At 40.8% G+C, this 21,453-nt stretch overlaps 1 protein-coding gene across 2 annotated transcripts in view; it reads left to right on the forward strand.

The window, feature by feature from the left end:
- Positions 1–21,453, forward strand: part of TESK2 (testis associated actin remodelling kinase 2) — a 79,076-nt gene that overhangs the window by 41,934 nt on the left and 15,689 nt on the right. For both annotated transcript variants that reach the window (XM_064147673.1, XM_064147674.1), the window contains exon 5: positions 13,436–13,582. In XM_064147673.1, coding sequence (XP_064003743.1) covers positions 13,436–13,582 — 147 coding nt within the window. The remainder of the gene's footprint in view (positions 1–13,435; positions 13,583–21,453) is intronic.

The raw sequence follows: 21,453 nt of genomic DNA on the forward strand, positions 1-21,453 counted from the left end.
TACCTGCCTTAACATGAGCCAGCAGTGTGCCCAGGTGGCCAAGAGAGCCAGTGGCATACTGGCCTGCATCAGGAATGGTGTGGTCAGCAGGAGCAGGGAGGTCATTCTGCCCCCACACCTTGAGTACTGTGTCCAGTTCTGGGCCCCCCAGTTTAGGAGGGACATTGAGATGCTTGAGCGTGTCCAGAGAAGGGCGACGAGGCTGGTGAGAGGCCTTGAGCACAAGCCCTATGAGGAGAGGCTGAGGGAGCTGGGATTGTTTGGCCTGGAGAAGAGGAGGCTCAGGGGTGACCTTTTTGCTGTCTACAACTACCTGAAGGGTGGTTGTGGCCAGGAGGAGGTTGCTCTCTTCTCTCAGGTGGCCAGCGCCAGAACGAGAGGACACAGCCTCAGGCTGCGCCAGGGGAGATTTAGGCTTGAGGTGAGGAGAAAGTTCTTCACTGAGAGAGTCATTGGATACTGGAATGGGCTGCCTGGGGAGGTGGTGGAGTTGCCGTCCCTGGGGCAGTTCAAGGCAAGGTTGGACGTGGCACTTGGTGCCATGGTCTAGCCTTGAGCTCTGTGGTGAAGGGTTGGACTTGATGATCTGTGAGGTCTCTTCCAACCCTAATGATACTGTGATACTGTGATACTTTAAAACACACAGATCTGTGGAGTTAAGGTAAACCTACAAGATGCAAAAATGTCTGTTACTGCATGCCTGCTTAGTGGCACATGAATATTGGCTCAGTCTTTGGATTAAAAAGCCCAACCAACAGAACATGTACAGGAAGACAAGTCAGTTGCCTGTGCTTTATATGTCACTGCTCATGGAACAGAAGGCTAAGTTAGGAAGAACTGAGAGCATCACCTTCATTGTCACATACAGCAGCTATCTTGCTGAAAAGAAACAGATGCAGGTAATAGTAACTTTTCTTAGAGCCAAAAATTTAGGAAGCTTCTGTTTATATTCCAAGATGAATATGTTTATATCACTGCAAACCAAGTCTCTAGAAATATGTTATGGATCCTGAATCTTCGAAGCAGTAAGCCTTGGGATGTGCTTCAGATTTCTTGTATTAAGGGGACACAATCTGAAGTTGTGCCGGGGTAGGTCTAGGCTGGATGTTAGGAGGAAGTTCTTCACAGAGAGAGTGATTTCCCATTGGAATGGGCTGCCCAGGGAGGTGGTGGAGGCACCGTCCCTGGAGGTCTTCAAGAAAAGACTGGATAAGGCACTTAGTGCCATGGTCTAGTTGACTGGATAGGTCTGGGTGATAGGTTGGACTGGATGATCTTGGAGGTCTCTTCCAACCTCGTTGATTCTATGATTCTGTGATCCTTTTTAGCTCTCATTTAAATTACTCTGATATTAAAAAAGGAGATATCTTTAAATTTGAGTATTAGCTACATGTATGTGTGTGTGCTGTTTTAGTGGCTTTGTCCAGGCTGACATGTAGACCATGTGCTTTTTCTTGTTCCAGTTCAGCTGTCAAAATTATTCCTAGTACACCTTTGACCATTTTGAAATGCATTTATTAATGTTTTTAATGGGCTTGTTTTATTGCAAACACTTCCCTTCATCTCCTGATTGTAATAGATTTTTTAAAATACTTGTCAACACTTGAGCCATATTTGGTCTTAGTTTTGCACTCTTCACGACATATGGACTGACAGTTTCAGTTTTGCTGTAGCAGTTCACTTAAGTTCTCACTTTAATTTATAAAAAAGTGGGTGAGTGCATTCTCAGCAAATATAGATCGATGCTTGATGCCCAACTCTGCCTTATCTTTTCTCTGTGATACACAAGGCATCATATTATTTCCTCTTCCTTTTCTCTCCATGGTTTCATTGTCTGTAGAGGGGTATGGCGTTTCTCCCACTTGAGATATCCACATATGAAAGATTTGATATATCTGACACTTTCCAGCTTGCAGGGTTGAGGAGACTCATTCATGTGCCTTTGAACTTGGTAAAAAAGAGTGAGTAGCTCTAGAAGCAACCATCTCCTGATGCAGTATTGACTGGAGAGTGCTAGACCAACCAGCTGTATTGGTTTGGGGGAGGGGATGTCTGCCCTAACTTTTTTCCTTTTTTTTTTTTTGGAAGAGTGCATGAGAAAGGGGGAAAAATAAAATCCCATTTCCATTCATTACTGGAATTACATTCATTTAATCTAGATTATCAACTCTAGTGAAGGCTGAGTGAGGGTTAGAAAGATGGGAACACCACCATGCTGTTTTATCAGCCTAAGACACCTGATTATCTGTTGAAATAATGCTGTAGGCACTTGTGTTGAGCCTAGGTGATTTGTTATCCCAACAGCTGAAGAGCTGCTGACTCCAGTACTCATCACTGTATCTTATATTTCAGATACAAGTTAGGCTGTTTAAAAGTAGCAATAAATCTGACTCATTTGATGCAACAGTGGACGCAAAATTAAACGTGATGCATGTAGTAAGTAAAGTAGACTGTTCAAAATAAGTGGAGTTTTAAAAGCCTGTAGAAAAGGGACCTAGTGTTGGTATTTGGAGAATGTCACACTTGAAACCTTATGCTGTAATTTCAAGGCCTCATGAATTATTTTGTAACAAAAAAAGCAATGTGTCTAAGACAATAAAGTTATTTCACAGAAGTTAAGACAAAGTAGATATTCTTTACTTTGTTTATATTATTTTCCTTGGGAACCAAATATTTTTATGAATTAGTTGAAAGGAAAAAATACTTTGGTCCCAAACACAGTTTGATGTGCTGCACATACCAAAAAAATCCATTTAAAATCACACAAGGGGGCCTGGCTTTCAGTGACAGGAGGCAGGAAATTTAGTGTTAAGGCTGTAATTCCATCTCCAGTTCATACTCTCACAGCCTGATGTTGTGGCATGTATAGTGTGCTTGACCCTTTCTTCTTTTTCCAGCAAAAATTATACCAGCCTCTACAGGAGCTTCAGCTAAGTCTGATTTGTAGCTTGAGCAGTTTTGAGTACTTAAATACCTAGTCAAGTTCTCAGAGAGCAAGTGAAGGGCTTTATTTAAGTTAGGTGCTATTTCAGACTTTTTTTTCCTACATCTACTGACTTTTTTTTTTCATGAATGAAAGCTGTCTGTCTTGTCTGATTGCAGTGATCAAAGACCTTTAGTTTCCAGAAAAACACAAAACAGGATTATTTCCTTCTAAACTCAGTTTTGGGGTTGTTTATACCAAGTTAGCCCCACAGAGTGCAGAGGCTGTGGTATAGCTTCAGTTTCATAGGAAGTTAATTGCTGCTGTATGTGGTCACGACACTTGATGTGTGTTTTTCCGTGGTTGAATGCCTGATACAACTTTACCAATTCCCTCCAAATGCATAGTTTTAAGGAGTAATTTCTTACCATGTTCATGTGCAGTATGAGAATGTGATGGTTTGGGGGTTTCAAGTGGATCCTTGGTTTACAGAAAGGTAAAATCGATTCTCAGCTGCAGTAAAAACCTCTGTTGTGGGAAGTGGAAGGCTGACAAAATTGTTGGCCTGTGGAGGATGCAAGTTGGCCTCACAGGCACACTTCTCAGGAGAGAACTGCTGGCAGGCAGATTGGTTAAAGGAAAAACCTACTGTAGATCAGTGGTGGCCAGCTAAATTAAACACACTGGGGACAACTCTATAGAGAAAATGTTTCTTCTTACCAAAAGCAGACAAGCAATGAAAGTTGTGTAAGTATAGCATTGTGCTGAAGACACAGGGAAGCTGCTAGATGCATTTGCAGTATGTGGTTAGGTGATGAGAGAAGGGTGGATTCTCACAGAGAAGAAAGTTCACATGAAAGTACTATAATCAGAGCCACTAAGGAAATTCTCACGTAAAGACAGAAGCCAAGATTTTGAAAACAGGAGTCTAATTTAAGGCACACAGGCTATATTTATGCACACAGGTGCTAGATCAGAAGTGATGAGCAACCAGTTATTTCAGTGAGAACTTCTGGATCCGCAAGCTTTTGAATACTAGTCTTTTTTCCTTAATGCCTGTGTATGAGCTTAAGAGCTTGTGCTTAAACCTCCTCTTTCTGCATTGGCTGCACAGGCTGTAAGTTGGATTTAGTATTTTTTTCCCCTCTCATAGGAGGGTGATTGTTTCATCACTTCAGAGCCTTAATAGTTCACTGAGAACCATTTTAGTGTGTTATTTTAATTGAGATAGATACGTCTAAATACACTGTGTTCTGAGGAAGGTGTGCTGGTGGGTAACCTCTTCCTCCTTCTCAGAATGTCTCAAGGATAGAAGAAAGTAAGATAGGCAGATAAATGTTTAACTGCAAACAGTAAGGTGCATTGTTGCATTCCTTTTCTTCCTTCCCTGTATATCTGGCACACATGCAGATGGTGAGGATGTGTTTTGGGGAGGGATTTTTAACGCCAGTGTTTTGACACTCATTGCGAGCCTACTGGACCATTTATCAGTCTCAAACAAAAGGGAAAACTATTTTCAGCCTCTGCAGTTCTCTTGTTAATACTTTCTGATATCATGGCAATATGTCTTGGTTAGAGATGCTGTCCAAATAGATACTTTTTGTCTGGGATTTCTTTTATTACACACTTTGCAGTAAAATCAGTTTGCTTGTAGTGCTTTCCTCTATTCCCTTTCCCCTTGGACCCCAGGAAATATACTCTTGAATTAACAAATGTTTTGTAATTTCACTTCATTTCACCCATCATCCATCCAAACCATTCAGAAACTGAGGTGGACAAGAACATTTCTGTAATGTTTGCTCTCACACATCACTGTTCATAGGGATCTTGGTGCATTCTATAATTGCTAATCATGTTCTTGAGCACACTCAAATGTAAATGGACATGCAGCACAGCCAGAGTGCTGAGGCTTGGAAAAGTACTTTGAAACAGCTCAAAGCTGGTATTAGTTGTGAAGAATTTCAATACAGTTTGTACTATAAGAGGTGTTTGTGTGCTGTTAACTTTAGTACTCAGTAGATCTTTGTAGCTATTTCACGAACTTCAAAAACTGAAGCAAACGGGTTATTTATCTGCAGTCTCACAGGCATCTAATCTGTGGGCTGCTACTGCTGGGATCTTTGTGGGGAAGGTGAGAAAGACCTTATTTAAATAGAAGGCGCCTTGTCATGGGCTACAGCTTGCTTCTAGGAAGAACTGAGAGTATAGCATGTTCAAAGTGCTGTCATTATGGATAGAGCCTTCTGCTCTTAACAGAAGTGTTATTGTCGAGATGCTGTTTCCCTTGCCTGTGTCGGCAACTAGGTACTTAATCTTCTGTGCCTGTGCGATAATTTATGCCACTGCTAGCTTGCTCTATCCCAGATTCTTATCTGCACAGGCTCTATTTAGAATCTAAATAATTGTGACTTCAGATTATAAATGCTTTTTTTTTTTTGTCAGGCCCTCTTTGCTTTCTGTTTTTCCTACTAATATAATTACAGGAAAATGGTTATCAAGGTCAGGTTGTATAGATATACTGGGAGTGTTTTCCGGTTCCAACAAAGTAAGCTTATTTCCTGAAGTACGTATGGGTTGCAATAGTGCATTGTTGCTATGTGCCTGTAGTTGAAGCCTTACTTACAGTAATCTGTTTCTATTAGCAGGCAACCAAGTGAGCATTAAATTTTGATGGATGGAATGATAGGAAAGGGATAAATTCAGCATGCTGACCGTAAGAGTTGTTGGATTTAGAGAATTAAAGGAAGATAAATCTTGCTGTATTCTTTTCTATGCCAACACTTAAATGTTTGGAATGCAGCAAATGGTTTTCATTAGAGCTCCTTCCTGAGTTGATGCGTGTTGATTCTTGCTTGCCCTTATAAAATAAGTCATGCCTGCACATGCCTTTTTAGAAGGAGGAGCCAATGAATCAGTCAATGCCACAACTGACATGAAGAAGAAACAGAGGTAGATCTATGGTGTTTCTTGGCTTTTGATCCTGAGCTATGATGAGTAACTAGGTTATGGCCCTTGCACGAGAAAGCTTGTCTTCTCCTCTATGAATAGTTGACACTTTTAAAGCAACGTGATACTAATCCTGTATTAGTTAACACTTTCTAATAAAAATAAATCTTAAAAAAAACCTAAAAACTGAATTGTTTGTATTGGTTGAAAAGCAGAAGAGAAGCTGACTTCAGCTTACAGACTTCTTTTCTTTCCATTTTCAACAACTGAGGAGCAGAAGAGTAAAGGAGCTTTTAGAATAAAGACTTCTGGCTTTTCTTCTGTCCTTTCAGTCGGGTTGGTTTTCCTTGCCACTTGAGCCTCTCTGGTTTCTCTGAGTTATTTGGAAAAGGGCTTGCTTCACCTGCATTTCCGGACACACTCTCTGCTTGTGGTTTGCTCCCTGGCAGCATTGAATTCACCTGCTCTCCAAAAATATACTCTCAGAACCCAAATTAAACGCTAAACTTGTTCTGGCTTCATGTTTGTTTAGTTGCAATCATCGTGTTAGATATTTAATAGAGTTACTTGGTTGAGGTGAGTTTATACATTTTTTAAACTTCTTTTTTTAATTCTATGATAGAGGCCTATGAACTTCAAACCCAATTCAGTTTAACTTGGTAATCAGTCTCGGTGTGTATCACCATGTATCTCATATTGTAGTTTTGAACATACTGGTACTGCCTGTCTTTGCCAGTTATGCACAGTTCAGTCTGATGAAAACAGTTGGGGGAAATGAGGAAATTTCCAGTCCTCCCACTGTAGCTAATTATGCCAGTTGTGGCAGAAGGGTACATTAACTTCTTGTCTTGCAGCCAGGAGCCTTCAAAGTAGTCACTTAGAGTGCTGAGCGTGACAGATGACTGTTAAATGCATAACAACCAAAGACTGGGTTGTGCCTTCCTTGGAAAGAGTGGCTTAAGACTTTGGTTTTGTCACTTCTGCAGAAAGCTGAGTGAAAATACTTCGAGTTTCTTTTATTAGATTTCAAAGTTACTTTGTTTCCAGCATTAGAAACGATACAAATATGCAAGCTCTGTCTTCTGGCACTGCTGCAATGTATTTGGCTGATGTCTGCCATATTGTTATTTTGATCTCTAGGTCTCTGTTTAGAGTCCAGCTCTAAAGCCTGGCTTTTGCTCTGCCATCTCTCTTATTTCTCCACACTAAAGGTGTTACAGCCACAATTTTAGTCTCTCCTTCCTCCTGCTTCTCTGCCTGCTTCATCATTGGACTTGTCCAGTATTCATTCATTGCTAGCACAGTGCTTGTTTTGAAATGTTCTGAGTCCTCAGAGCTCTTACTCGTTTTTTACCTCATTTGGTCTGTCATTTTATATGTTTTCTCCACACCTACTTTCTTAACCGCTTAATGTGTTGCTTTGGAAACAATTGGGCTACCATATAGGGGTATCCTGTGGTTATTTGTTGCTTTTTTAGATGGTAAGCAGTGACATTTAAAGCTAGGTAAATAACAGGGCAGCTTTTTTTCTGGCTTTCCTGTGCAATATCTGGTAGATTATCTATATAGACCTATATGGCAAGCCACCACAGATTTTCAAAATAGCTTTGAAAAACCTTTGTGATTCCTTTAGTCTTCACCCTGAAACTTGGCAATGTTTGGAGTCACAGTTTTAAAGCAGTAACTACTGAAATCATGAGCATGATAAGCCTTTTCTTTACAAGCTTCCAGTTCTCCTATTGGTATGTTTAAACTTTTTTTTTTTATTTGAAGGCTAAAATATGATAGCTAGAATTCAGTTTAGCCTCTTGAAATTAAGCATGTAATGCTCTATGTAAATACAACTATATGCTGAACTTCATTCTATCTCTTAAATCATATGCTTGAGTCTGATAATGTGAGTACAAGTGTCTTGCAAGGAAGCAGTCTTGTCATGCTCTACTTGGGTTAAAGTAGCATACTTCCCTTTGCCTGGACCCTTGTGTGGGAGCAGGGTTGTATACTGCTGCCTTTGCATTTTGTAGCATTAAGCTATAACATCAGGAGCCTCTTCAAGGTGCTTTGATCCAGAAAGCACCTATGCTTGAATGAGCTTCTGGGTAAGTTGTCCTTCAAAGAAGCTACTGCCCTCTTTATTGGGAGACACGTAAGCAATGTGGTTTTGCTGAGCTTCTGTTCTAGCAATGAAAGTGTGAGTTCTTGCCAAGGATTTTTTGGGGGAAAATAATATTTTTATGAAATAAAATGGGGTCTTTTAAACCAGTATTTAGTCTGTGGTGTTGAATTGTAGTAGATGAAAAAATAAACAACCTAAAGTAGTTACTTTCTAACTCTGGCAACCAGGTAAACTATGTGAGTGTCATGTTACATGGCAAAAAACTAGCAGTGGGAATAATGGGTAGCTGTTTCACTGCAACTTGATGATACTGAGTTTGAAAAGGTCTGAACACTGCTCCATTCAGCACTGAGGTCTCTGTATGAAGTGCAGTGTCTTTCATTTTCATTGTCATAACCTGATCAGATCTCTGCTCCAGTTGCTTGTACACTTATGCAATGGTTGTTGTTGTAGTAGAATAACGCTTTGAGATTATGTGTTCACTGTAGCCTTACTGTACCAGCACTGAAATGTTTCAGGGACAAAATAAAACCCAGTATTCTCTTTGGGAGAGGTGCACTTACTAACCTTTAGGATACTCTTACCACACAGAACAGGTTTGTGCTAGTAAGAGATTAAAAACAAGTAGTATGTTTCTTTCAGTTGCACTGACAATTAGGAAATAATGTACATGATTTTTTGTTTGTTCTGAAAAGGTAAGGTTGAAGAGCTCTGGAAAAGAAAAGGCCTTCAGTCTGGCTGTTTGCATTACCAGCCTGAATGACTGGAAAAATTAGATTACTTATGTGACACTGAGGGAGCACTGAACTCTGTGCTGCTTGCCTGAGGGACAGTTCAGAAGTCTGCATGCAGATATTAACTGCTGGCCAGCTATAATCTGAGATGACTAGAGTCTTAAAGATACCTATAGGAAAATCTTAGTTCAGTTGTTCAGTAGGGCCGCAGAAATGATCAGAGGGCTGGAGCACCTCTCCTACAAAGACAGGCTGAGATAGTTGGGATTGTTTAAGCTGGAGAAGAGAAGGTTCTGATAAGATTTATTGCAGTCTTTCAACACCTGAAAGTGACCTACTGGAAAGCTGGAGAGGGACTGTTTACAAGGCCCTATAGCACTAGGGTGAGAGGCAGTGGTTTTAAAGTGGAGAAGGGTAGATTTAGACTGGATATTAGGAAGAAGTTCTTTACTATGGAGATATTCCAGCCTCAGCACGGGAACAGGTTGCCCAGGGAGGTAGTGGAGGCCCCATCCCTGAAGACATTCAAGGTCAGGCTTGAGCAACATGATTCAGTTAAAGATGTCCCTGCTTACTGCAGAGTGGTTGAATTAGATGACCTTTAAAGGTCCCTTCCAACCCAATGCATTCTGATTCCATAACTGGTAATCAGTCTGATGTGCTTCATAGAAATATGCTAGAAATTAGTCAGAACTTACACCTCTAGTAAATGAGGTCTGAGCACTTGAAAGGTTGCATTTTGGACAGGAGGCCTAGTGGGTTTTACATGTATGCTATAGGTAGGTTTGATTCTTGCTTTTGAGCTCAGTTTTCACCCAGGCCATGCTAGAATCCAGTTCTTGCAGTGCAAGCCAGTTTGACTGGAAGGATGCTGATGGAATAGATGCATAGATATAGATATATCTGATGCACTTAATTGCTGTGGCAGCAATGGATCAAATCAGTAGGCTGCTCTATTGAAAAGGAAAGCACAAACATGCTTAAAATAGTAGCTAGATATTGTCACATTTCAGTAGGTATGTCAATATTCTTATGGCTTGCTTGTTTTGCCTTTTTAGCATTTCTAGGACAGTTGCTGTCATGGTATGGCACAGTTTAACCCTAATCAGATTGGAAAGTCCACAAGGATTCCCTTATGCCTCCTATTCTCTTGACAGTGAGCTCAGGTATGGTAGTGCTATATGGACAGTCTGTTCTTGCCCAGTCAGAAAGGTGAAATGGTTTGAGATAATTCAGCAAGATAATTCATCAAGGGAAGTGTGGCCAGCAGGGCAAAGGAGGTGATTCTTCCCCTTTTCTCTGCTCTTGTGAGACCCCACCTAGAGTACTGTGTGCTCTTCTGGAGCCCCCAATACAAGAAGGCCATTGAGCTGCTGGAGTGAGTCCAGAGGAGGCCACGAAGATGCTCAGAGGGCTGGAGCAGCTCTGCTGTGAGGACAAGCTACGAGAGTTTGGGCGCTTCAGCCCAGAGAAAAGAAGAGGAGACCTTGGAGTGGCCTTCCAGTATCTGAAGGAGGCCTACAGGAAGGCTGGGGAGGGACTGTTTGCAAGGTCTTTTAATGACAGGATGAGGAGTAATGGGTTTCAACTGGTAGAGGGGAGATTTAAACTAGATGTTAGGAAGAAAGAAGTTCTTTACAGGGACGGTGGTGAAACACTGAAATGAACTGCCCAGGGAGGTTGTGGCTGCTCCCTTCCTGGAAGTGTTCAGGGCTAGGTTGGATGAGGCTTTGAGCAACCTGTTCTAGTCGAGGTGTCTCTGCCTATGGTGGATGATTGGAACTAGATCTTTGAGGTCCCTTCCAACCTAAACCATTCCATGATTCTACAAGTATCACTTTTTAACTGGGCTATTGAGTCTAGGTGCTGTAGTGCCCTCTGTTCTAAGTTGGTCAATACTGTTGCGATTTGAACACGAGTGGGTGAGAAGTGCTGCTTGCACTCTTCCAAGGAGGCTTGGAGATACAGGTGAAGTTAATGTGGAAATCTTGTTCAGTGCTTTTCCATAAGCTTAGCTGGCAGCTTTTGACTTGCCAAAAAAAATCAAATTACATTGGACAGTGTTGTTTTGTGGTTTGTTTGGGGTTTTGGTTTTTTTTATGGAGTGCTTTCAAAGGTCATCTAGCTCCCTTAGGGGTTCAAATAAAAGCAATGAAAAGAAAGATCAAAGACAAGCTCAAAGCAGCATTGTTTCCAACATTGTCAGGTTGGCTGCAGCTCTATCTTGTTGAGTCTTGAAAATCTCCAAGGTTGGGAGATGGCATAGCCTCTGAGTGACCTATTCCAGAGCTGCTCCACTCTCCTGACACATGAACTCCTAGCATAAGGGACAGGTTGTTTTAGATCCCTGGCTTGCTTCAGCCTGCAATTACTAGTTTCCAGTGTAGTCATCTGATCAACTCCCTTCCCTGCCAGCTGCAGTGCCTAGGTTGTAGCAGTCCTAAACATTTGATTTTTATCGTTGGTGTGTTAAGTCTCGTTTGCCTTGATTTTGGAGAGGGCTCAGCAGGCATTTTATTTTGCAAAATGATAAGCCCTAAGCATAGATTTCCAAGTAATCAGATTAGCTTGATTTCAGCACAAAAGAGAATAGTTTGATGGAAAATTACACTGCTTAAGAACAGGACATCAGATTTTAAAATGTCAGATTAGTCTCTTGGGTTCAAGAGCTTTCCTTGCCTAATTGTAAAATACAGTTGTTTTTTGTCTCAAAGAGTCAATACAAGGAAGCACTCTGGTTTTCTGTATCTTGTTTTGTAATCCTTTGTTGTATATCATTGCCTGCTTTCTTCTGGAAAAAAAAGATATAAAACAGCATCTTCAGGTAGTTACAAGAACTTGAATTGGGAAATACTCAAGCATTTCCTAGACCCTGGCATCTTTTGTGGGATTATCTGCTTGTGACAGGAGAAGTTAGCTGCTATCAGCTCTAAAATCTGGCTCAGACTGGAGCTAATAGTCAGTCCTTCTTTGAAAAATCATGAGCATACAGAAAATGATTCTTGTACTTACCCTTTCCTTGATTGTTACTCAAGGACAAAAAGGCATGCATACCACTGATCAGACCAAAGCTTCAGACTTCAAACAACGAAAACATATGCTGAGGGTGAGGATACTTTGTGCCTTCTGTGTCCACGTGTGGCATGTGTCCAGCAGCCACAGAGCTGCTACCAGAGAGCACGGGGAGAAAGAGGGTTCAGATCCTGGACTGCCACTGCAATGTGCTACTGTCTGTGAGCTGGGGTGAACCTGGTTCCCAAGGGAAGCACAGTTTAGCTGAGGAGAGCAGTGAAGCCCCATGCCATTTTGTGAGGTCCCCTCCTGGTAAGCTCTGTGACGGTTAAAATGGGTTTTGCATCATTTGCCTTAACAGTTTAGCCTTACTAACTTGTGAAACTTGTATTTACGATGGAAAAGGCTTTCAAAATTGACTGGTGAGCTGAGAAGACAAGGCCTGACTGTAAGGAGGAATCTGCTTTTCGCAGGCTGTCCAGGAAGTGAGCCATGACTCTTGGACTTTACTGTTAGAATCTGCTTTATGTGTGTGTAGTTCAAGGACATCAGCTATATTCGTGCTGTATGGTGTGTGGGTCATTCACCTTGAATCTCAGGCTCCAAGACACTGAGAAGCCTGGCTAAATCACAGTATCACCAAGGTTGGAAGAGACCTCACAGATCATCAAGTCCAACCCTTTACCACAGAGCTCAAGGCTAGACCATGGCACCAAGTGCCACATCCAACCTTGCCTTGAACTGCCCCAGTACAAAGTTTCTGAAAGAATAAGATCTACATTATGATTTTTCTGGTTTAATGTGTTAATGGTGGCATGTTTTTGTCTGAATGAATGACACAGAAAATACAAAGCCTCTTGAGATGGAGTCAGAGAACTGCCTGGCACAAAGGAGCAAAGTCAGTGCAGTCTGCTGCACTGTTACATGCTTGGAGTAGGCTTTGAAGCAAATCATCCTGTCTGCTTTGCATGGATATTCTTCAGAGAAGCCACTGCACTGCTGCCAGGTTTTTCTTCCACAGTGAGCTAGTCCTTTTGTGGTTAATGAGGGGACTGGGGCTGGAATTGCAACAAGAAGTTACTCAAACATAGCATAGCTGCTGTTGTAGTACAAAGAGTCTCTACATAATGCATAAGCCCAGTGAATGAAGTTGCCATGTCTTGACCCTGCTAGGTTGTGACTTATCATCATTTGGATGCTGCTTTGTTTCTCCTGTAGCACTTATCTTACTTTAATGTAAGTTCATTTTAATGAGGAGTACCATTTGATGAGGTTGAAGTAGTACTGAACACAGTGGGAATCAGATTGCACTTGTAGATAGAACAGTGAAAAAATATAACTTAGAGCATGTTGTAATATTTTCCTTTGCTGCTGCTTCAGTTTAAGGAATTGAAATCTGGGATCTTGATCAGGCTCCATGACCTACACTGGAACACTTAACCCACTCTTTGCTGGCTTATTCTGTCTGAGAACCAGCTCTTTATCCTTGAACTTATCTTTAACCTAAATGCAGTGGTACAGGTGGTAAGGGGAGGCATTCTCAGCCTCTCTTGATCTGCAAAATTTGTGCCTGCCTAGCCCTTAAAAAACAAAAAGAAGGTAATGTGTATTTGAAGTGAGGACATCTGTGTAATGTAAAATCCATCATTCCTGGCAATATATGAAACTAAATAATTAATTACAACTGTTGCTTTGTCTTTTCAGTACATCAACTGTGGTAACCTGGAACAGCTATTAGACAGTAACCAGCATCTTCCCTGGACTGTGAGGGTGAAACTGGCATATGACATTGCGATGGGGATCAGCTATCTTCACTATAAAGGCATTTTCCACCGTGATCTTACATCCAAGGTACCTGTTATAAAATCAAGTGAACTTTTAAATTAAGATATCATAAGTGGTTCTTTGTTCTCCTTCCATCAGAGAACTCCTGTTATATATGGTTTGATCCAAGACATTTTGAGAAAGAAATTGAAATACAGTTCATAGGATTCAAACATTCCTCAGAAATTGTTGGTAGTTTGTGTGGGAACTGAAGGAAATAAACACCCTGAAGGAAGGTCATTCTTTTAATATGCTCAGATTAGGATTTCTCAGAAAGCAGCTGCAGAGGGTTTGGTTTTTGGTTGGGTTTTTTTTTTTTAATTCTGAATTACAGTTCAGTAAAGCATTTAAATCCCTGGATAATTAAGCATAATAATCTAACGTTTGGAACAGGTCAATCGTGTAAAGAATCCAAACTGAGGAGATTATTGCAAACACCCTTTAAAATCTTGTTGGTTTTGTTTCCCCATGTATTTCAGAAATCTTATCTAGGAAGGGTGACCTTTAATTACTAATTCAACATTGAGTGTTGTCCTCAATCCTGGTTTACATTTCTTTCATTTCTGAAGTCAGTAAGATCAAAGCAGTTTACCTGAATTTCAGTTTCAAATACCTGAATTTTCAAATTTCAGCGTTTTCTCCAGAGTGGCAGAGTTTTCAATGCACATAAAAGTCTCTCTCTCTCTTTTTTGTTTGTAGCTGCTTTGATGACAGCTTGTATGTAGCTAGATAATTCAAGCTCAGCTAGAAATACTGACATAGAAGCGCTAAGCTCTGTGAACAAATTGCCTAAATAGTCACACTGGGTCTTGCCATTCGTTGCAGCCTGTACTGAGGGCTTTGCTGTCCTGCCTGTCCTGTTGTCTAGAACTAATGAGATAGTTTAAGCTCAGTGGGAGTTTTCAGCATGGAAGTACTCCAAAACTCTTCTTGGGAAGACTTCATAATGTCACTTCAGTCAAAAGCATCCAGGAGAATGTTATCTCAGCCTAAAAGGATTTTTTTTCTTTTTAACATTAGAAACAGCTTTTAAAAATAAACCCACAGCACAGGGTATTTGCAAGTGTGAACGACTACTAGCTCTCCATTCAGCTTAGTTCTTTTAAAGCTGCCTCAGTGCCGTATTAAACAGATAAAGAACGTGCATTTATCCAAAGCAGGGGGAAATAGTTTGAGATAAGTGGAAGAAGTATTTCAGTGGAGTGATAAAATACTTTCTTGCATGTCCTTTCAAGTGAAAGGTGCTGAATTCTGCAAGGGAGAGTATAAAATTGATGCAAAATGCCCTCTCTCAAAGTCACTTTGACCATGAGTTTCATTTCAGTCACCTTGGAGTGCATGGATAAGAAATGCAAGGAAGTAGCTCAAAAGATAACTTGGCATCCTCCCTTCTTTGCAGTTCAGGATGTGTTTTAGTACATTTAAGAGTGGGGAAGTAGAATTGCTGCAAGGAATCAAACTAAGGAGAACTCTGCCTGCAGCATTTACCGTAACACATGGCATGATGGTTAGTCATATGAAAATCCATTTCCTGAGAACTCTCTGAATGCCTTTGTTCAAAGCTTTGCATAATTGTATGCCATTGTCCACTGCCCTACCAATGCTTCAGTGTTATCTACTGCTGAGTGTTAATTGTTCAGAAAATACTGGGAGGAGTCCATGACTTCACTGCAGCAGCAAACTCATGGGTGACCACAGGAAGTAGTAAGGGTTATTTAAAAACAGTGAACCAAACCTAAGAACTTGCTGGCAGTTATGTGGATAGTTCTTAACACTAAAGGTACAGTATCTCTGTGGGTCACATTGAAAGCTGTCAAGATGAAAGTTGAAGTCAGCAACTGTATTCTGGGGACGTGAGGTTGATTGGATTCTCATTTGTTTATTTTAAACTATTTTTTATGTGGTGTAGTCACTTGCTTGTTCTGTTCAACAAGGGCCTTAAATGCCCAGGTACTTGTGAATTTTATTAGTTTATTATTAATGAAATATGCTTTAAAATCAAATCTCTTGTGCAAATGACTCTCTGGGGAAATGTTTTAAAGAAGTCATTTTGTTCCAAAGCAAAAAAAAAAAAAGATAAACCCTGTTACCAAATTGTTTAGCTCTCAGACTGTGGCTTTTCACTGCTGCTTGAGGGATATGCTTTGTATTTACCACATTTGTACTGGTGGTGGGATGAATGGTTGTTATTTGTACTAGTAAATAGTCTGTGTGTGAACAAGCTGAAGGAAGCTGTAATGGGCTCTTTTCATAGCACAGACCTTTTTGTCTAGTTTGAACAAGGGCAGATTCTATACTGTTCTATCTTGTCATTCTTTTCTTCAGTGAACTTCAGTAACAGATTTGAATGTTTTAGTAATTAATTGAAGGCAAAGGCAAAGATTTCAACATTTGCAAAAGTCAGAACAGACCCTGAGTTTGCAGGATGGGAGAGAGGCCTTGCTGGCATTAACTGAAGTATGAATAGAATGAAACTGAGACTGTGTACATCAGTGTCTCCATGCTTTACCTATTACATTTAACACATTAGCTCCTTGCAAATTATCCCTGTAATATGAATTTTACTATTAAAATTTATTTGGCATTCGTTTAGACCCATACTTCTGCATTTGTTCTTCTGTGTCTGGCAAACCTCTAATTCCTGTAGCTTCCTGAAGCAGGTGACATAAATACATAAAGATCAGTTTGTCAGGTGTGGCAGCAGAGCTGTCTTGATCTGACAGTAGCATTATATGTCTGTGTAGTACATGCATAAATACTTAAGGAAGAAAAAGTTCCTGTCTGCTGTTAATCTAGGATTGAAAAGTAAATGTTTTTGACACTTAGAATGCAGCAGGGTGATCTCTCTTCCTAATTGCACCACGTGGAGAGTACCAGAACAGCATTGATACTGCAGAATGCCAGAGGGAAAAACAGTGGAGAAGGGTAGATGTAGGTCATTATAGTCGATGCGGCAGCCCACAGGGCATGTCAGCCCTGACATCCCACCACTGGCTTTCCTGCTGCCCTTCTGTCAAAGGGAGAGGCAGTGGTTCTTAGAAGAGAGTGTGTTGCCCAGGCAGCCAGTACTTACCCATGTCAGGAGCAGTTCAGTCCTTGGGCTTGGGCTGCTGTAGCTGATCAGGCTAATTTGCCCTGATCAACTGCAATAGCCTAATAGCCTGCACACAGCGGATGTATGGGCAGAGACTTGTACATTTCTTAAGTCAATAAATGTGATGTCCTCATTTTTGACTGGTCATAAAGAGATTTGTACAGATACTAAGTCATAGATGAGTTGTGACAACCAGCCTCTTTGATGTATTCCTATACCACTGAAAACTCTCATAATATTTCTTTACTTAGAGCTCACTGTAACATGCACAAGGAAGATTTTCATCCTGGAATCATGAGGATTTTCTTTGGTTTTCAGTGATTTTTTAAGGAGGTCTGGTTATGAGCTCTAGCTCTGAAAGTCTTAGCTATAGAAAATGCAGCTATTGAAATCATAATGTGAAATAATGGAAGTGTTTCAGCAGGAGCCAGTGGTAGTTACTCTTAACCTGCCTTGTTTTGCAATGTCTCCTCTGTTACCTACAATTAAAATAACACTGTTTGGAAGGCACAAGGAAAAAGTGTCCAGTCTGCAAAAAGAATATAAACAAATCCTTTTGTATCCTACCCCTCAAAACAAATATCTTGCTATGACACAGAGTTCCTTCAACACATTGTTTACACTGTACTTGCATTGCATTCAAACCCTGCTCTGGAAGCACTGCTGATTTCCTTGGCAGCTTAACACCAGTGACTGCCGTAATATCAGTGAATTTATTCTTACAGTATCTCTGAGATGAGGGAGATTAATGAACTCAGTCTTATCAGAAGACTTTAGAAGCAAGAATATCAGTGAATATTGGGAAAATGTTTTAGGACTTTGAAGTATTTGGTGATTTACACATTTTCAGTTCAAGACAGTGTGTTCACTGACATCAGAGGCGGTTGGAAGTGTTACAGCACTGGTTTAACCACTGGAGGCAGAGAAAGCACAAGATTAGCACCAGTCTCTGACAGATCTTGTTAGACTTGCTTCTTTGTCACAGTCTGCCTGTGATGTTGAGGAAGGCCAGAATCCAGGTCCTCAAGCAATGTTGTAGTAGTCTTAATCACAACACAGAAGACCTTAACTTCCAGCTTTCATCTCTTCCCAGCCTTTCTTTCACCCTACTGTTTCTGTGGCAAGAGTATCTAGAGTCCTGAAAATAGTAGTCCAGGAGTGTTATGTACTGCCCCAATTCACTGTACCAGTGTGAATCCATTGCACTTACTAAAAACAACAGTGCCAGGTGGAAAACCGTGTTTGGATAATTAAGAACTTTGTCTTAGTGTGTAGGAGGAAGAATGAAAGTTCTTACAGGAAGTTTTACCTTCCTTCCATCCATCTTTTGTGCAGCATTCATTTTTCAACATAGTGTGTTGTTCCTACCTACTTAAAACTGGAAAAAACAATGCTATTATACTGTGCATTTGCAGGGCTGGAACCTTGAGATTCGTGGCAGGAGGTGCCTGCTGCTCTGTCACTAATACTAATACCACACACTAATATTGTGTGGTTTTGCTGTGGAGCAGAAGGAGAAAGAAAACAAGAGAGATCAGAAATTTATTTGTAGTAAGAAGCAAACATCTGGGACTCTATCCATTTTTCCAAGAGCAGTCATTATTTTCTTGGGTTTATGGAATGAAGACAGATGCTCTTTACGCCTTCCAAGGGGAGTAAAGGAAGTGCTCCACACGGGGTTGGAGAGAATTAGAAGTTTAAACGGAAGTACTATTCATAACTGCATGCAACATTACAACAGCATATAAAATACACAACATCCATAGTCTACTTCAGCCATGGTTCTCCAAGAACCTCCTTAGGCCAAAGCTTTATTGTCCACCTCTTTCCAAAACCAGGCCAAAATCTCGGGCCTCCAGTGCCCCCCTGCCACAGCCCTTTACCCCCATACCCAAGTGATGCAGCTGTAAATTCTGCTTGCCAGCTCTAGGGCAAGCCAGGCTGCTCCTGGCCCCAGTTAGGAGCATTGCCAAGGCCTTGCCAGGCCTCACACCCCCACAAACCCAAGATAAAGCTCCATGTGTCCTCCCAGGAACAGAGGGAGGAAAAAGGGAAGAGAACAGACAGTAATGTCCATTTTTATAGAGATGCAAGGCTTAACAGAATGAAATAACAAAAGATCACACTTTCTGGTGTCCAACCTCTGGACCTATCTAGCCCTTGTCTGGCTGACTGCAGTTGACATCTTCATGTTGCTTCTAATTGATGCTTTATCCAAGCTGTTTTTCTGCATTCTGGTCTTTAGTATGTTGAGCCATTGGTAGCTCTCCCCCTGTTCTGTTTCTCTGCTTTAGCTTTGTTTCTTCACCATCACCACCTGGTCACTACATCTACAGTCCTTATGTCCCCTTAATAGTCTTTGGTATTTTTCCCCTGTCTCAAAAGCGTATCTCAAGACACTGCTTTTGGTCCCTGCCAGCCCATAGTCTGGACTCCTAGTTCATCACTTCATCATTCACTCTTTCAAGTTCCTTACTCAGCATATATCTTGTCCCAGTCTACTTTTGCAGAGGTAGCAAAAGATGTGCCTTACACAGAGGTCTCATCATATTTCATGTTAGGAACCTGCCAAATCTGTTAGGCTAATCTTTTTAAGGATGTTTTAAATGTTTATTAAATCAAAATGTTCTTGTAATATGTATTCTATGTTGTTCTCCAAAGCAGCTAAGCTACCTTAGCTGAACATCCTTCACCCCAAAACCCTACTGCCCAAGCTCTTGAGTAAAAACAGACAGACTCCCTAACAAAGGCTGTTTAGTTTTGCAGAATTAGGTACAATTGAAAACAAGGTCTTCTAAGCAATAGCAGGTTGTGAGCAATTCTAGGGAACATTGTGAGTGCCATTGATGATAGCTGTCTACAGCTACCTGAAAGGACGTAGTGGAGAGGCTGCTGATGGTCTCTTCTCACAGGTGGATAGTGATAGAACAAGAGGGAATGGCCTCAAGCTGTGACTGGGTAGGTTTAGACTGGACATTAGGCAACATTTTTTCCCAGAAAGAGTGGTCAGGCATTGGAATGGGCTGCTCAGGGAGGTGGTTGAGCCACCCTGATGTGTCTAAAACCCTCACCAACCCTGGATGTGTCTAAAAGTCCTCTGGATGTGGTACTTGAGGATATGGCTTAAGGCTGAACTTTGTAGAGTAGGGATGATGTTGAACTTGATGATCCTGAGGGTCTTTTCCAAGCGGAATGTTTCTGTGATTCTGTGATAAGATCTATGGCAAATTCTTATCTCTAGGCATATAAATATGTAAACACACATGCATAAATGTGTGTATTCCTGCCAACATCTGCTTTGACTTTGCAGTAGATGTGTAAGGGGTCACCCTCCTTTCAGGAGGACAGAATCATGCATGTAAGCAATTACTATGGATTATCTGATGTAACTTAAATTCACTGCCTTTGGACTTGAAAGTGACATACTCTTACTTGGTACCTTGTATGCTGCTTGCTTTTTTAAGGCAAAATAAAACAAAATAAAACCCAAGCAATGAACAAAACCTTTGTTTGACTGGTCTCACACTTGCTGCCACAGCTGTAAGGTCCTCTTTGTGCTAGAGTAAGAATTTGCCTGGATATTTTGTGCTGTAGGGTAGGGTTTGCACTGAAAAAAATAGATGTGATTGGTGATTAGTATTGCAATTATTATTAGAAATAAGCTTTAGTGGGTACTTGAACATAGTGGCTGTAGTTTCAAAAGGGTATCTGTAGTATTGTAAATTCCCTGTTGTGTATTTCATTGTCAGTGGTGTTTCTCCTAGGGGATAGCACTTTAAAAACAGCTGATACATCTCGAGTGGCCTTTAAGTATTTTAATTCAGTAACAGTCAGCAGAGGTTTGCAAAAGACACTGCAGTTTCCTTCCTGTATTTTCTAGAGTGCAATAAAATCTTTGAAGAGTTTAGCTTGTATGTCATATTGTAAAATAAAACAATGAGGTTTCATCTTCTGAGCAACTTATTTTTAGCTGAAACTCTTGAGTCTATTTTTAGTTTTAGTTTTGTGGGTTTGTTGTCTTTTTTTGGTTTGTTTATTTTTTTTGAAAGGGAGAGTAGAATATTGCATTTGTCTTAGGATTATGCTGTGAAAAGCAGATGTTAAGCTCCTGTAACACACAAAGGGGTCTCTATGTTCTTTCACATCTGTCTCTGCATAAACAGCTCTGTTAACTCTTTAGGGTTCATGTAGAGAGCTCCTTTCTATTAAGAGACTGCTTGAGGAGGGACTGTTGAGGTCCCCATTTTGGGGTGTAAAGCTCTTGAGAACCCAGCTTGAAGTCAATTACTACCCTCTTTGACCATATCATCTGCCAAAGGAAAGCACATGCCTGTCTGTAGAAGTCCAAAGGGAAAGCTTGGGAAGACAGTTAGGTTTTACTGCCCTGCAATAATTGCTTATACAAATTGCCTTGCTTGTACAAATAGTGCAGTGGTCGGCCACAATTTTTGCCTTCTCTTAAAACCTGTGTTGCAAAGATGTTTGGCATTTCATCTCCTAGGAAATTCTTGAAAGAATCTTTGCACTAGAGAGGGCTTTGAACTCTTGTGTCTCTGTGCCAGAGTCCATTAATGAAACTTACTCATACCAAATTGGTACACAGCTTCTTCTCTATTGTAGAAGATGAGAAGTATCATTTTGTCAAAAGAAGTAGCACAGTATGTTCTATTGTACTTCTACTAACATATCACTTCTAGCTTAAACTAAAAGGTTGAAAATAGCTTTCAAGTCTCTTATGAAGCTTTGTCCCTGTCTTGATCCTGATTTATCTTGGCAGTAGAATGTGGATGTTTTGAAATCTCTT

The sequence above is a fragment of the Pogoniulus pusillus genome, chromosome 8 (assembly GCF_015220805.1).
Source record: "Pogoniulus pusillus isolate bPogPus1 chromosome 8, bPogPus1.pri, whole genome shotgun sequence".
Taxonomy (NCBI): Eukaryota; Metazoa; Chordata; class Aves; order Piciformes; family Lybiidae; genus Pogoniulus; species Pogoniulus pusillus.